Consider the following 14,149-nt stretch of genomic DNA (forward strand, 5'->3'; position numbering starts at 1 on the left):
TTATCACTATTTTTTCATAAAAAATTACAAAAAAAGCTGTTCCAAATAAAACCTCCATATAGCTTCTTTTGCCACGTTAGGTTACAACCTTTTTGAAATATTTTTATTGTTAGTGAGTATTTTCTTTTGTTGATTGATTTCATATAAGGAAATCAATCATTTTTATCCATTACTCCCCAATTTTTTTGTAAAGACAAAAGTAGTGGTCCCTTAATATCTCGAGACATCTAACTTGAAAATTTAAGGGCTTTTTTTTTGTACTTAGGGCATCTCCAACCGACCTCCAAACGCTTGAATGGAGCTCCCGGCCAGCTCCAGCCGAACTGCAAAATTTCCGCTATATGGCTGCGGGTGAACAGTGGGACGCCAATATTGGCGTTGCACTGTTCATCTCCGCCATTTTTACCACTCTACTGAACTTGTCGCGGGAAAAAAAAAGGCGACGGTTAACTGCAAAAGGGTGAAAAACGCGTTCCATTGGAGATGAAATCACGGCTTTTTGTAGTTTACGGCATTTTGGAGTGAAAAATGAGATTTTCGGTTGGAGATGATCTTAAGACAAATGACCCGTGGCACATTATTTGAAGAGACTGTTGTAATTTTGAATTTACAAATTAGAATCATATATTTATATTAAGTTTGGGATTTGAGTTTTGAATAATAGAGCTTTGTATCATTAAGGTTTAGTTAGGCATAACTTTTTTATTTTTTATTTTTCAGACTGTAATCACAGTTTTTATTTGACCATTATTTTTTTATGATTTTCTGAAAATTTTATGCTAATGAGTTATTTTCTACATCAGCTTTCAAATAAGTTAATGTTTCCACAACAACTTTATGATCACCTCATAAAAAATTACGGCAGTCCCAAATAAAACCTAACAAGTAATCTTATATACTTTGCATGTTTGTTTTATATTAATATAAACTCATATTGATTATTTGACTTCTATTTAGGATTTGGATGTCTTCAATATTTTCCTGGCTAAGAAAAACTTTGTTATTGTTTAAGACAAAAGCTCACTTGGAATATTTCTTAGTCCTAAAGAAGGAAGCTTTGATAAGCTTTTTAACTTGTTTCTAATGCATGCAACATAACACAACATGCAAATACTCATTTTGAGATGCAAATGTCATTAAAAAATTATAAAAAAAAAAATTATTTTAAAATTATAAAAATATACTTAATTTATGGGTCAATAAATTTATGGAATTTATATAACATTTATATCTTAAAATTAATATATATATTGAATGAACCAGAAATTTAAAATATAAATAACTTAGTTAATATTTTTATATTAATTATTTATTTTATTTTTTTAGGCTAATTCATCAAATGTGGACTTGTTTCAACTTTCCATCAAATCTCTTATATTTAATTGAATAAAACAAATTTGGAGCTTTCTCAAACTTTTCAATCATTGAATTTCTTCAAAGAAAGTAATGGTGCTTTTCCTCTTAAGCTATTTTTCTTTATCAAACAGTGATTGTATAATTTTGAATTTGTATGGAAATGGCTTGATATTTTACTTTATAATTTAATTTAATTATTTTCTGGAGTATTGCAACAATAATAACAGTAGTAGCAACAATAACAGTAACAAGTCTTTTATCTGTGCCACGTGGAGTCAATAATATTTTTTTCATTTTATCATATTAAGAGTCAAATTTTTTATTTAAATCCATAAAAAAAACATCATTTTTAATTTTAATGAAATAGGATATTTAAATTTTTAAGTATTCAATTTATTAAAAAAATGAAGGTGTTTATAGTTATTTTGAAGATAAAATATTAAATTTTAATGACTTTTGTCAATCAATTAGAAGATGTTTATATTAATATAATTTTATTTTTTCATAAAATACTTAAAAATTTAACATAAAAAATAAATTTTAATTAATTCATAATTTTAAAAAATAAATAATCTTTTTAAATATACTATTAATATTTTATAATTATAAATATTTATTGAAAAAAAATGCAATTATATATATATTGATATATATAATATATATAATATATATATTATATATATATTCTATCATTGAGAGCTTATTTTATTTATTTACTTTATTTAGTCTAGTGGATGATCCCTCATATATGCACGCAGAATGTGTGGCATATTTCTTTGCACCTTTAATTTTTTTAATTTAAAATATATTTCTGTATATTTGCTTAAGTATTTTAATAATTAACTTCGCATTTTTTTTAAAAAATATATTCTTATTGTAGATAATCAATTTTTGACAAATAAAAAAATGCCTATTTATTATTTATTCTCATTTAAATTTATTTTGAGTTAATTATAACATAAATTTTGGTTTATTAATTATATATTTTATTAATTTTTAAAATAAATTATAAATATTATATTTATTCTGATTAAATTATATTCATAATATTGCAGCCCAAATTTATAATAAATACTGTGAAATTTATGTGTTGAGAAATGTTAAATTTTGTGAATAATTTAATTCAAATCAAGAAATATTGATTTTCATAGAAAATAAACAATAAGCACCTTAATTTCAGATAAGCATAAAATAGATAGAGACATAAAGGTTCCATAGGCCATAGGGATGTCAAGTCCTTAACAAGCAATAAATAATAGAATTTATTAATTACTACAACAACAAAAATGACAGGATCAAATTAATTTTAATAAGCAAATTGGACTCAACCCCAACTACTATAATAGTATATTAATTATGGTTGAAATAGATCATGCAATTATTCTAAAAGTTAAATTATAAATATTTTTTTATGAAAGAGAGAGGATTAATGGATTTTTTTTAATAATATTAATGGATGTTACTCTTAGAGATGGGATGTGAAACGAGCATATTCGCGAAAAGGTTGGAGTAGCACCACTGGCAAAAAAGATTAGAGAGAATTATCTTAGATGCTTTGGTCACATAAAATGTCGGTCTTCTGATGACCCACTTAGGAGAGCAGATGTAGTAGATTTAGCCTATGTTAAGAGAGGTGGAGATAGGCCTAAAAAGAATTGGTTAGAAAATATTAGAAATGACATATATTTTATTAGATTTAAATGAGAATTTGACTCTTAATTAGATATAATGGAGTAAAAAGATTCATCTAGCCAACCCACCTAGTGGGATAAAAGCTTGATATTGTTGTTATATTAGTGGATGTCACTATGAGTCTCTCTTATTGTGATTATATCTCTTTTATATAATTATTGGGCATTTCTAGAAAGTCATGATTTAAAAGTGGGCAAAGACTGATTAGGATATTGCCATTAAGTGATATGACACAACTTAATATGATTGTGCTAAAAAATAAATAAAAATAATCTTGCAAGTGGTGTGCCATAATTTAACCATACAATGAAAAGTATGCAAAAAGACTAATTGGCTGGTCTATTTACTGTTCAAAAGTTTTCAAAAATACTTTAAGTGATTAATCTATGCTCATTTGGAATCAAATCAAATCATTTGTAGCATCGATAGGTTTAATTCGTCGAGACATTTAGTTGGACTATAAGTTTACTGAAATCAATTTTTGAATTATACTAAATTTAACTTTGAAAGTTTTCCATTTAAATATTATCTCGAGATTCACACTGATCATATGAATTTTCAGAAATCTTATCATGTATATTGAATATATTAATAATTGAAGTATGTATGAGATCTAACAACAACATCATCATCATCAAGCCTTTGCCCCACTACGTGGGATCGGCTAGATGAATCATTTTTCTCCATTGTGTCATGTTAAAAGTTAAATTCTCATTTAAATCTAATAAAAAAATATCATTTTCAATATTTTCTATCCAAGTCTTTTTAGGCCTAACTCTACCTTTCTTAACGTAAGTCAAATCTAATACCTCAACTTTCCTAACTGAGTCATCCGAAGGCCCCCGTTTAATGTGATCAAATCATCTAAGGTAACTCTCTCTAATCTTATCTTCCATTGGAGCTACTCCAAACTTTTCACGTATATGCTCATTTCATATCATATCTCTAAGGGTAAAGCCACTCATCCACCTAAGCATCCTCATCTCTACAACAATTAACTTAGTATTATTATTATTATTATTATTTAATTAACTTAGTATTAGACTTCTCTTTTAATGGCCAACATTCATTACCATAAAGCATTGCAGGTCTCACCTCCATCTTATAGAATTTTCAATGAAGATAAATATTTAAAGGACAAATTTTGTAAATGAGTAGGATTAGTAATAGATTAATTCAATGAAGATAATTATCATGAAGGATATTAATAATGTGGATAGTGCTTATGCTACACTACTTGAATAAGAAAATAAATTTAAAAAATGATTTTGAGAAGAGATGAATGCACAATTATAACATGAAGAAATATTATAGAAGTTGTTATACTTGGGTTTCATTTGGGACGACTTTCTAGCTAAAGCAGTTTTTTAGTATAAAAGTTTTTAATTCTTGTTGCGTCCTGGAAAATTTGCGGCGGTAGAGAAATATAAAGATTAATGCCTTAGCTTTGTAGCGGGATAAAAGCTTGATATTGTTGTTATATTAGTGGATGTCACTATGAGTCTCTCTTATTGTGATTATATCTCTTTTATATAATTATTGGGCATTTCTAGAAAGTCATGATTTAAAAGTGGGCAAAGACTGATTAGGATATTGCCATTAAGTGATATGACACAACTTAATATGATTGTGCTAAAAAATAAATAAAAATAATCTTGCAAGTGGTGTGCCATAATTTAACCACAATGAAAAGTATGCAAAAAAAACTAATTGGCTGGTCTATTTACTGTTCAAAAGTTTTCAAAAATATACTTTAAGTGATTGATCTATGCTCATTTGGAATCAAATCAAATCATTTGTAGCATCGATAGGTTTAATTCGTCGAGACATTTAGTTGGACTATAAGTTTACTGAAATCAATTTTTGAATTATACTAAATTTATCTTTGAAAGTTTTCCATTTAAATATTATCTCGAGATTCACACGGATCATATGAATTTTCAGAAATCTTATCATGTATATTGAAAATATTAATAATTGAAGTATGTACGAGATCTAACAACATCATCATCATCATCAAGCCTTTGCCCCACCACGTGGGATCGGCTAGATCATAGATGAATCCTTTTTCTCCATTGTGTCATGTTAAAAGTTAAATTCTCATTTAAATCTAATAAAGAAATATCATTTCCAATATTTTCTATCCAAGTCTTTTTAGGTTTAACTCTACCTTTCTTAACAGAAGTCAAATCTAATACCTCAACTTTCCTAACTGAGTCATCGGAAGGACCCCGTTTAATGTGACCAAATCATCTAAGGCAACTCTCTCTAATCTTATCTTCCATTGGAGCTACACCAAACTTTTCACATAAATGCTCATTTCATATCATATCTCTAAGGGTAAAGCCACTCATCCACCTAAGCATCCTCATCTCTACAACAATTAACTTAGTATTATTATTATTATTATTTTTTTTAATTAACTTAGTATTATCCTTCTCTTTTAATGGCCAACATTCAGTACCATAAAGTATTGCAGGCCTCACCACCATCTTATAGAATTTTTGATGAAGATAAATATTTAAAGGACAAATTTTGTAGATGAGTAGGATTAGTAATAGATTAATTCAATGAAGATAATTATCATGAAGGATATTAATAATGTGGATAGTACTTATGCTACACTACTTGACTAAGAAAATAAATTTAAAAAATGATTTTGAGGGAAGAGTTGAATGCACAATTATAACATGAAGAAATATTATAGAAGTTGTTATACTTAGGTTTCATTTGGGACGACTTTCTAGCTAAAGCAGCTTTTTAGTACAAAAGTTTTTAATTCTAAAATTTTTATACTAGAAAGCTGCTTTATAAAACAATAAGAAAGTTGTCCCAAACGAATTCTTAATTTTATAGTTGACTGCGATCTTGCAATGATGAATAGATTCCGTAAGAAAAGAGAAACATATTTAGTTACTTCTAAACTGCCACCCAAGATTTCTTCAGGATGAGCATGCAAACTGCCGAGTTTTTTTTAATAAAATTTCAACCATCACACAAAAAAACTCTGAGATTTTTAAGAGTTTAGCTTTGTTTACTTAATCTCCCCCTTTAAAGTAATTGATGTTCTCATCAACATCTTTATCCCATAATCATCCATTAGGCGTATAGGATTCTAGAGGTGACACATACAAGTTCAAATGGTGACTCTCGCCAAGTATTTCTTTATCTTATACAGGGTTCAAGAGGTTGCTCCCATGGTGTAGAATTTTATCTTGAATAGCACTTAGCTCCTATCTTTCGGTTGGTGTATCGCTATGATACCATTTGTAAAAGTCCAAACTAGTAACTATCAAGATAATGTTCTATTTAACTAAAGGGTCTCACGGTTTTATCTTATTGGTGCAACTTCCAAGGAGGTCATCAATCTTAAGATTTCTTCCGGATGGGCACGCTTAACTGCATAGTTTCTTGATGAATTTCAATCATTATACTAAAAAATGTCTCGATTTTTAAGAGTTTAGATTCTTTTGCTTAAAGGGTTTCACATGATGGATCTGAAAATATAAAGTTTTAATCTTTCAAAATAGATTAATATTATAAGCAAATTAAAAAAAAATTAGTTCTGTCAAATATGATGTGCAATGCTTTATGGTGTGGAATATTGGCCATTAAAAAAAATCATAATATTAAGTTAAATGTTGCAGAAATGATAATGTTCAAGTTGATGAGTGGCTTTAAGACAAGGAGGTCATCAATCTTAAGATTTCTTCCGGATGGGCACGCTTAACTGCATAGTTTCTTGATGAATTTCAATCATTATACTAAAAAATGTCTCGATTTTTAAGAGTTTAGATTCTTTTGCTTAAAGGGTTTCACATGATGGATCTGAAAAGATAGTAAGTTTTAATCTTTCAAAATAGATTATTATTATAAGCAAATTAAAAAAAAAAAAAATTAGTTATGTCAAATATGATGTGCAATGCTTAATTTATGGTGTAGAATATTGGCCATTAAAAAAAATCATAATATTAAGTTAAATGTTGCAGAGATGATAATGTTCAAGTTGATGAGTGGCGTTAAGAGACAAGATATGAAATGAGCATATACGTGAAAAGCTTGCAGTAGCTCTAGTGGAAGATACGATTTGAGAGAGTCGCCTTAGTTGGTTTGGCCACATAAAACAACGACCTTATGAATGACCTGATTAGGAAAGTGAATGTATTAGATTTGACTTATGTTAAGAAAGATATAGATAAACCTAAAAAGACTTGGCTAGAAAATATTAGAAATGGACTTTATTTATTAGATTTAAATGAGAATTTGAATCTTAACATGACACAATCGAGAAAAAAAATTCATATAGCCGATCCCACGTAGTAGAATAAAGAGTTGATGTCGTTGTCAAATCTAATGTACAATAAGATGGCTAATTATATTAAGAGTATTATCATGCAAGTATTATGATTTATGAGTGTATAAAATATTATGTTAGTGCATATAAAATATTAATTTCCTATTTGTATTATGTTACTATCTTAGTACATATAATTTAATAAAACTTTAGTCTTCATTAAGTTTATTTAAATCCCATAATAAATTGTTATGGGGTAGATAGATAGCATTTTCATCTAATTAGATGATTTAGTTGGTTGTTGGCTGTTGTTGTTAAAAGCTTAAAATGGCTTAATCTCTGATTTGTTTAGTCAGAAATGATAGATCTTTCCTTTGAATTTATAGTAATTAGGCAATGGAGTTATTTATGGTGATTACAACAGAGAAGTAGTACTGTTTGGAAAAAAAATTTAATGTTTAGTTTTGCGACAGTTTTTTTATTGTTTTAAGAAGCACTAAAAAAGTCGTCTCAAATGAAGCTTAAATGTCTGAGCATAAATTTATTGTGGGAGCAATTTATTTTCAATATGTTAATATTTTTTTTTTTTCAATTTTTTTTCTCAAGCAAACTAATCGGCACATTGAACCTGGACAGGAAGTACTTTTAATATTTTTGAAATTTAAATTAAATTTTAATTGAACTAATAATATAGCAAATATACCTATCATTCTAATATATGAAGAGTGTATAAATAAATTTTTTATGCATATAGTTAATGAATTTTGGTTGATTAATTTTTTTAATAATTTTTAATATGATGTGTGCAAATTGAATAGCTTATTCCTTCAACTATGGTTAAAAGGTTGTTCAGCTTGCTTAAAAAATGAATGCAGAGTAAAAAGAATGATGTGTAAAAGAAATATAATGTATTTGAAATATTTTAAAGTTGTTTAAATGAGTTTTAAAAAAATGCAGGTAATTACTTGTTTAGCTTGACATAAAACAAATGCAATATCAAACCTAATGATGATTGTGGCATGTGGTCGGTGGCGATGACAGATGGTGGCTGGCCGTATTTATTGAGAGGTGGCCATGGTTGTGGTTGGTGACGTACAGGCAGCATCGACAATGGTAGGAAGATAACAACAATTGGCAATGGCAATATATATATATATATATATATATTTCAATTCCAACCTTTTTTTTTTTCAAATCTGGTGCAGTTAAAACTTAAAACTCAATTTGTAGCATTAAATATTTACTTATTTGATATATCTTTTGTTTATTTCAAATTTTACATTACCACTTTAGTCCAATGCAAATTTTGATCGTTTATATTCAAGATAAGAAAGTGAATGAATTAATCGGTGGCTTATGATCCCCAAATTTTCTCGAATTAAATCAGATTTCGTATTATTGCATTAAGAAACTGTATCACCTGCTAGGCCGATCATCAAAACCCTTTATTCTCAGAAATTTGATTACGTTTTTTATCCCTTGTAATGGAGAAATTATCCTAAGCGGAGGCCGGACACAGCTCTCTGTCCGGAGGCGAATCAGGTACAACCATATCAGCAGTATCAAATATCCTCCAAAATGCATTTAGGATAAAAATACGATCAAAATACATATAAACATCTTCAAGAACGTCATTGTCAATGTCGACTTCAGTATGAGCAAAATCATGAGCGGATCTCTGTACCTGTGCATCTCCTATGTCCACACCTATGAGTTTATGGAGAAATTATTTTGTGCGGTTACCAGATCATCCGTAAGCTAATCAGGATGTGTCAGATCACCTGATACATAGCAAAAGAGTGATGTGACGCATCCTGATTTACCTCCGAATGGCATCCGGTGACCGCACAGAATAATTTTCAGGTTTATGATACCGGAAAGGTTTGATCCCAACACATATGGCGACAACTACAAGCACACCCCTTCATTGTTGGATAAGGAGAAGAAGCTAGATCTGGCTGAGAACAGAATCTGAAGTTCAAGGGAGTAAGGGAGGTACCTTCCACATCAGTGGAATTATTGGTGGCGAGTTCTTTGGCATCTAAGATGAAATCTTCTATTGATTCTGCAACAGCAACAGGAATTTTGATGAGGAGAATCCCTCCACATTCCCAGAGTTCTTCTTCAATTGGCATGGACAAGTGGGAACCAAAGCCTCGTTCAAACCTTGAATCAAATTTGGTTTTGAATTTCATGATGATATTCTCTACTTCCATATGAAATTTGAGGGTGTTTTAATCCTAACAGCAATTTGGAAGTTATTTTCAAGATAAGCATATTACGAGGGATACAACAACAACATCGAGCCTTTATACCACTATGTAGAGTCGGTATTATAAAAGATTATATTTTCTTTGCATTTCTTCTTTAATATTTGGCTAAAATATGTGATATGGAGATTGGAGATCATGTGCAATGATGTCAGGCCAAATCTAATGGCTTGATGCTGACAAATGAACAAGCTTTGTATTGGTTCATAAAGAATATTTTGTTTTGAAACAACATAATAGCTCTTTTATGAAAGCAAGGAATGTGCTAGAATCAAACGAGTTTTTGTTTATGGTAAAGCTAAGAAATGAGAAAGATAAGACATAAAGCAAGTAGAAAATCTTAAAAACTTTAAAAAATTTGAACACGAAACTAGGACTATTTTATGGCACTTTTTTAAAAGAGGCTGGCTAAAAAAGTTCTTTAGTCTCCATCCCTTTGCTGCACAGATAAAGCAACTGTCAAAAAGGACTAATTATTCTGTGCGAACGCAAAAAATCATCTAGAAACCAATCAGAATGCACCACATCACCCCTTCGCTCGGTAACGCGGCTCAATACTGCTCAGTACCGCCACTAGGTGTTCTGTGTTGGTCTCCGCGCAGAATAATTTCTCGTTAAAAACAGCCTAAATAAGTGAATCTAGATTAAGATCAGTTTTCTTGAACCATAAATATCAAGCATGTAACTGTAAGACTTCATTTGGAACGACTTACTGTTTTTTAAAACAATTTTTTACACAAAAACTTCTAGTTCAAAATTTTTTTTTTGCTAAAAAGCTATTTTTAAAAAAATAAAGTTATCCCAATTGAGGTCTTAGTTGATCATACAACAATGGAGCATTTATTTATCATAAATAATTAATTTAAAATTGCACAAATGAAGAACCACATTGTCATGCATGAGCAAATCTAAAGTAACGGGGCTTGGATCAGCCCCATTGACTTGGATGTCCATTGGCTTGGATCAGCCCCATTGACTTGGATGTCCATTGGCTTGGATCAGCCCCATTGATTTGCTCAATCAAGTCAAAGACTTGAGCCAGCCCTTTTTATGTTAAGACTCAAGATCAAAATGTTCAAAAAATAAGCACATGTAAGCAGCATCAGATAAAGTATTTACGAATGAGCAGATATCAAAACCTCAAAGAGATCATAGAAGACATTCGTGTCTATTCATTATCATTTCATCAACATATAGTTAGTACAACCTATAATAGCATTTAAGATAGTAAATTTTTATTTTTTTTATGGTGCTCTCACTAAAAAAAATTCTAAATTCACCCTTTCATATTATGTGTTTATTATAATAAAACATTTCTCCTGGTACAATTATATCCCTAGGAGATGAGAACAATATTGCTTTAAACAATATCAGAAATCAAAACAACACAGGCTATATGCCATCAATTAAGCACAGCCCAACAAAACAATTCAGAATTACCTGAAGCAGTTCCAGCATCATGGAACAGAAGTATCAGAGATATCTCTTGCATCCTTCAGAGACCTCCTAGCTTTTAAGTCATCCACATAATTCTGATACAGATAAGATAAAAATCCCCAAATAGCAATCAACATGGCCATAACCTTTACCCCATTCATCTTATCGCCGAAGAAGATGACCGCGAAAACCGGAACAACAGGTAGAGCCAGCGTGCTAATGGCATTCGAGAACAGCGAAGAAACCACAAATATCAAGCCCACCACGCCAACAGAAGCTACCTGCCATGCCAATGCTACTCCCACCACAGTCATCACATAAGAAGCCTTTCCTTTGCCAAATTCCTCATACTCCCCATCCAATTTATTCCATTCTCCACTGGCAAAAAGCCCAATGACTGAAGCACAGGAAGCAACAAATGATGTATATATCTGCATTTCCAGGACAACCGTGAAAGTTTCCTTCTTTATAACTTTTTCAAAGGTGAGTTGCATCAAGGAGAGGATTAGTGAGTAGGTAGCAGATGCTCCTAGCGTCAGTATGAAACCCAGTATGTATTTTCCGCCGGCAATGTCGGTGGAGTCACTGGAAGATTCCTCATCAACGCCGAGAAGAGCCGAAGAGAAGCTGAGGAGGACGACGGAGTTGAGGATTAGAGGGGTGAACTTCTGTGAATTAAGGAAAAAGGCGAAAATGGCGTTGAAGGCGAGTTGGGAGGCGCAAATGAGGGAGTAGGTGGAGACAGGGAGATAGAGGAGGCCATATGAGTACATAAGGTTGTCGGCAGCAATAATCAGGCCTAGAGCAATGTAGATGAGGGTGAGTTTGCCGGTTGATGGGCAGGGATCGGTGGTAGAGAAAGAAGAGGATGTGTTGGGGATGATGATAAGAGGAAGGAGTAGGAGAGGAAAGGCGGCGGTCTGGACGAGGGTGGAGAGCCATTTGCTGTTTCCTCCTTGGTCATAGTAGAACCGGCCAAGTAGAGTGGCGGCAGTCTGGCCAACTAGGAGGAATAAGATGTTGAGGAAAACAAGTAGCCACCATCGCCATTGTTTAAACTTGGAGGAGGTAGGTGGCATCAAATCCTTAGGGAGGTGCTGGTTTCCTTGCTCTTGTCCTCCTTTGTTTGAAATATTGTTATTAAAAAAACTAATTCACTAAAAATTACTGGTAATCCTAGAATCTTAGACATGGTTGGTATGGACAAAAAAAAACATGGATAAAATTCAGTACAAAATGAGTATAAATCTGAGGACATGCTTGTTTAAGTAAGCTCTAAAGTGAAATTTTCCTTGGAGGTTTAGTCCCATTAATCAATTTTGAGCCATTACTTGGTTGAAATTACAAAACACATCTGGAAAACAATGAAATTTATCAGAATTAAATCATGAACATATATTGTATCTACAAGAAAACGAATGAGATTTTAAATTTACACCAGCATTTGATTTCTAACAGATTTAAACTATGACCAAGATTATCTAATCAATACACCATAAACAAAAATTAGGATCGAGTAATAATTTGTTTACAGCCCTTTTATTCCCATATGAAAACACAGTGATTATAGAACCATTATTTACTCCAAAAAACAAACAAAACAATTTAAGGTTGTTTACTTGGCAGCAAAAATTCGATTGTTAAACAAAATCTCAGCAAAATTCAATTGGGGCTTTGTTAGCTTACTAAGCAGAAGAAAATGCTCATTTTGTGCGCAAAATGTGGAAAATCAAACTACTTAGAGAAAATTGATTGTAATTGTAAGGAGAAAATAACAGAACCATGATTCGTGGATGATAAAAAATTATTCATTGCGATCTAAAAAAGCTTAGATGGCCACGATTGGATATATTTTTCCTAGAATTATTACGGTAATTTCACCCATTGCATAAAAAAGTAAAATCCCCAGAAACAAAAGAATCCGAGATGATCAGTAACAATCTCTTGAATAATATTCAATCAAAAGGGAGGGGAATAGAGGAGAAACCTGTGAGTGAGAGCGCCGTGTAATGGGGATCCTCCATCTTTAATATTTTAGGGCATAAGAGTGGGGCTCTCCACTTCTCCCAGCCGCTGGGAATCAAAAGCTTGCTGGCAATGGCGATCGGCTCGGATTTTCGATCGCCCGGACCCCTTTGCGAGCCGCCAACTTTGACGATGATAGAAAAAGGCCCTTTTAGGCTTTGAGTGTAGAACGCGGCGTTGTAGGGATTTTTACCTACATTACACTTCAAACTATTATATTTACTTATTTAACATCTAAAATATACTATTTACATACCTACCACCTAAATACATCCCGTTTCATCAAAAATAACACTCCGTCATAACTCCGTCCCGAGTCTACCTTTCGCTCGTGAAATTTTGCCACCACCTCCTCTTCTCCGCTCCATCAACGTCGGCCGCACAAGCTCTATGGCTCCGAACCCTCCGCGCCTTCTCAAACACCGCCATCGATCTCAATATCGGACTCCCCGACCGCTGTGTTCCCACAATCGGCGTCAAAAAAAAAAATTACCTTCTTCTCATATTAGCCTCTGTCTTCTCCGGCAGTAGCCGCCAGACCTCTCGCCGCCTGCAGCTGAATTATCTTTCCGAACAGTTTGATCACCAGATCCATCCCCCCTGTTTTCTCCTCTGTTTCTCTCTTTTTGCTCAATCAAAATTATAGATCATCGTTGGTTTGAGCTCTTAAATTTTCTTTCTTCAGGGATGAACAATGCACAGCGATTAAAAAATTAAAATTTTAGGCAACCAACATCAAGAATTCCAGTTAAACAAAAAAACAAGAAGAAAAACCATCACCAAATCCCAAGAGCTGCACGAGGGGCCCATATCTATACCAATTAAAAATCCCATTTTTCTCACTTGAAACACCTCAACCATACGTTGCAGACCGAATAAGAGAAGCAGCCATTAAATTACCTTCTTCTCATATTCGCCTCTGTCTTCTCCGGCAGTATTAGCCATAACTTCTCTCATCGCCGGCAGCTTAATTGTCTTTCCGAACAGTTTGATCACCGGATCCATCCCCCCTGTTTTATCCTCTGTTTCTCTCTTTCACCTCTCATATATTGCCTTCTTTATCTCTCTCTCTCTC

At 31.9% G+C, this 14,149-nt stretch overlaps 1 protein-coding gene across 1 annotated transcript; it reads right to left on the reverse strand.

Annotated features, from left to right (window-relative positions):
- Positions 1–10,871: 10,871 nt before the first annotated feature.
- Positions 10,872–14,116, reverse strand: LOC110104766 (probable purine permease 11). The gene is made up of 2 exons (XM_020834015.2): positions 13,037–14,116; positions 10,872–12,169 (listed from the first exon to the last, which is right to left on the reverse strand). Exons 1-2 carry the CDS (start codon positions 13,071–13,073, stop codon positions 11,070–11,072), a joined length of 1,137 nt encoding a protein of 378 aa, XP_020689674.1. The 5' UTR covers positions 13,074–14,116; the 3' UTR covers positions 10,872–11,069.
- Positions 14,117–14,149: the final 33 nt, after the last annotated feature.

The sequence above is a fragment of the Dendrobium catenatum genome, unplaced genomic scaffold, assembly GCF_001605985.2.
Source record: "Dendrobium catenatum unplaced genomic scaffold, ASM160598v2 fragScaff_scaffold_343, whole genome shotgun sequence".
NCBI lineage: Eukaryota > Viridiplantae > Streptophyta > Magnoliopsida > Asparagales > Orchidaceae > Dendrobium > Dendrobium catenatum.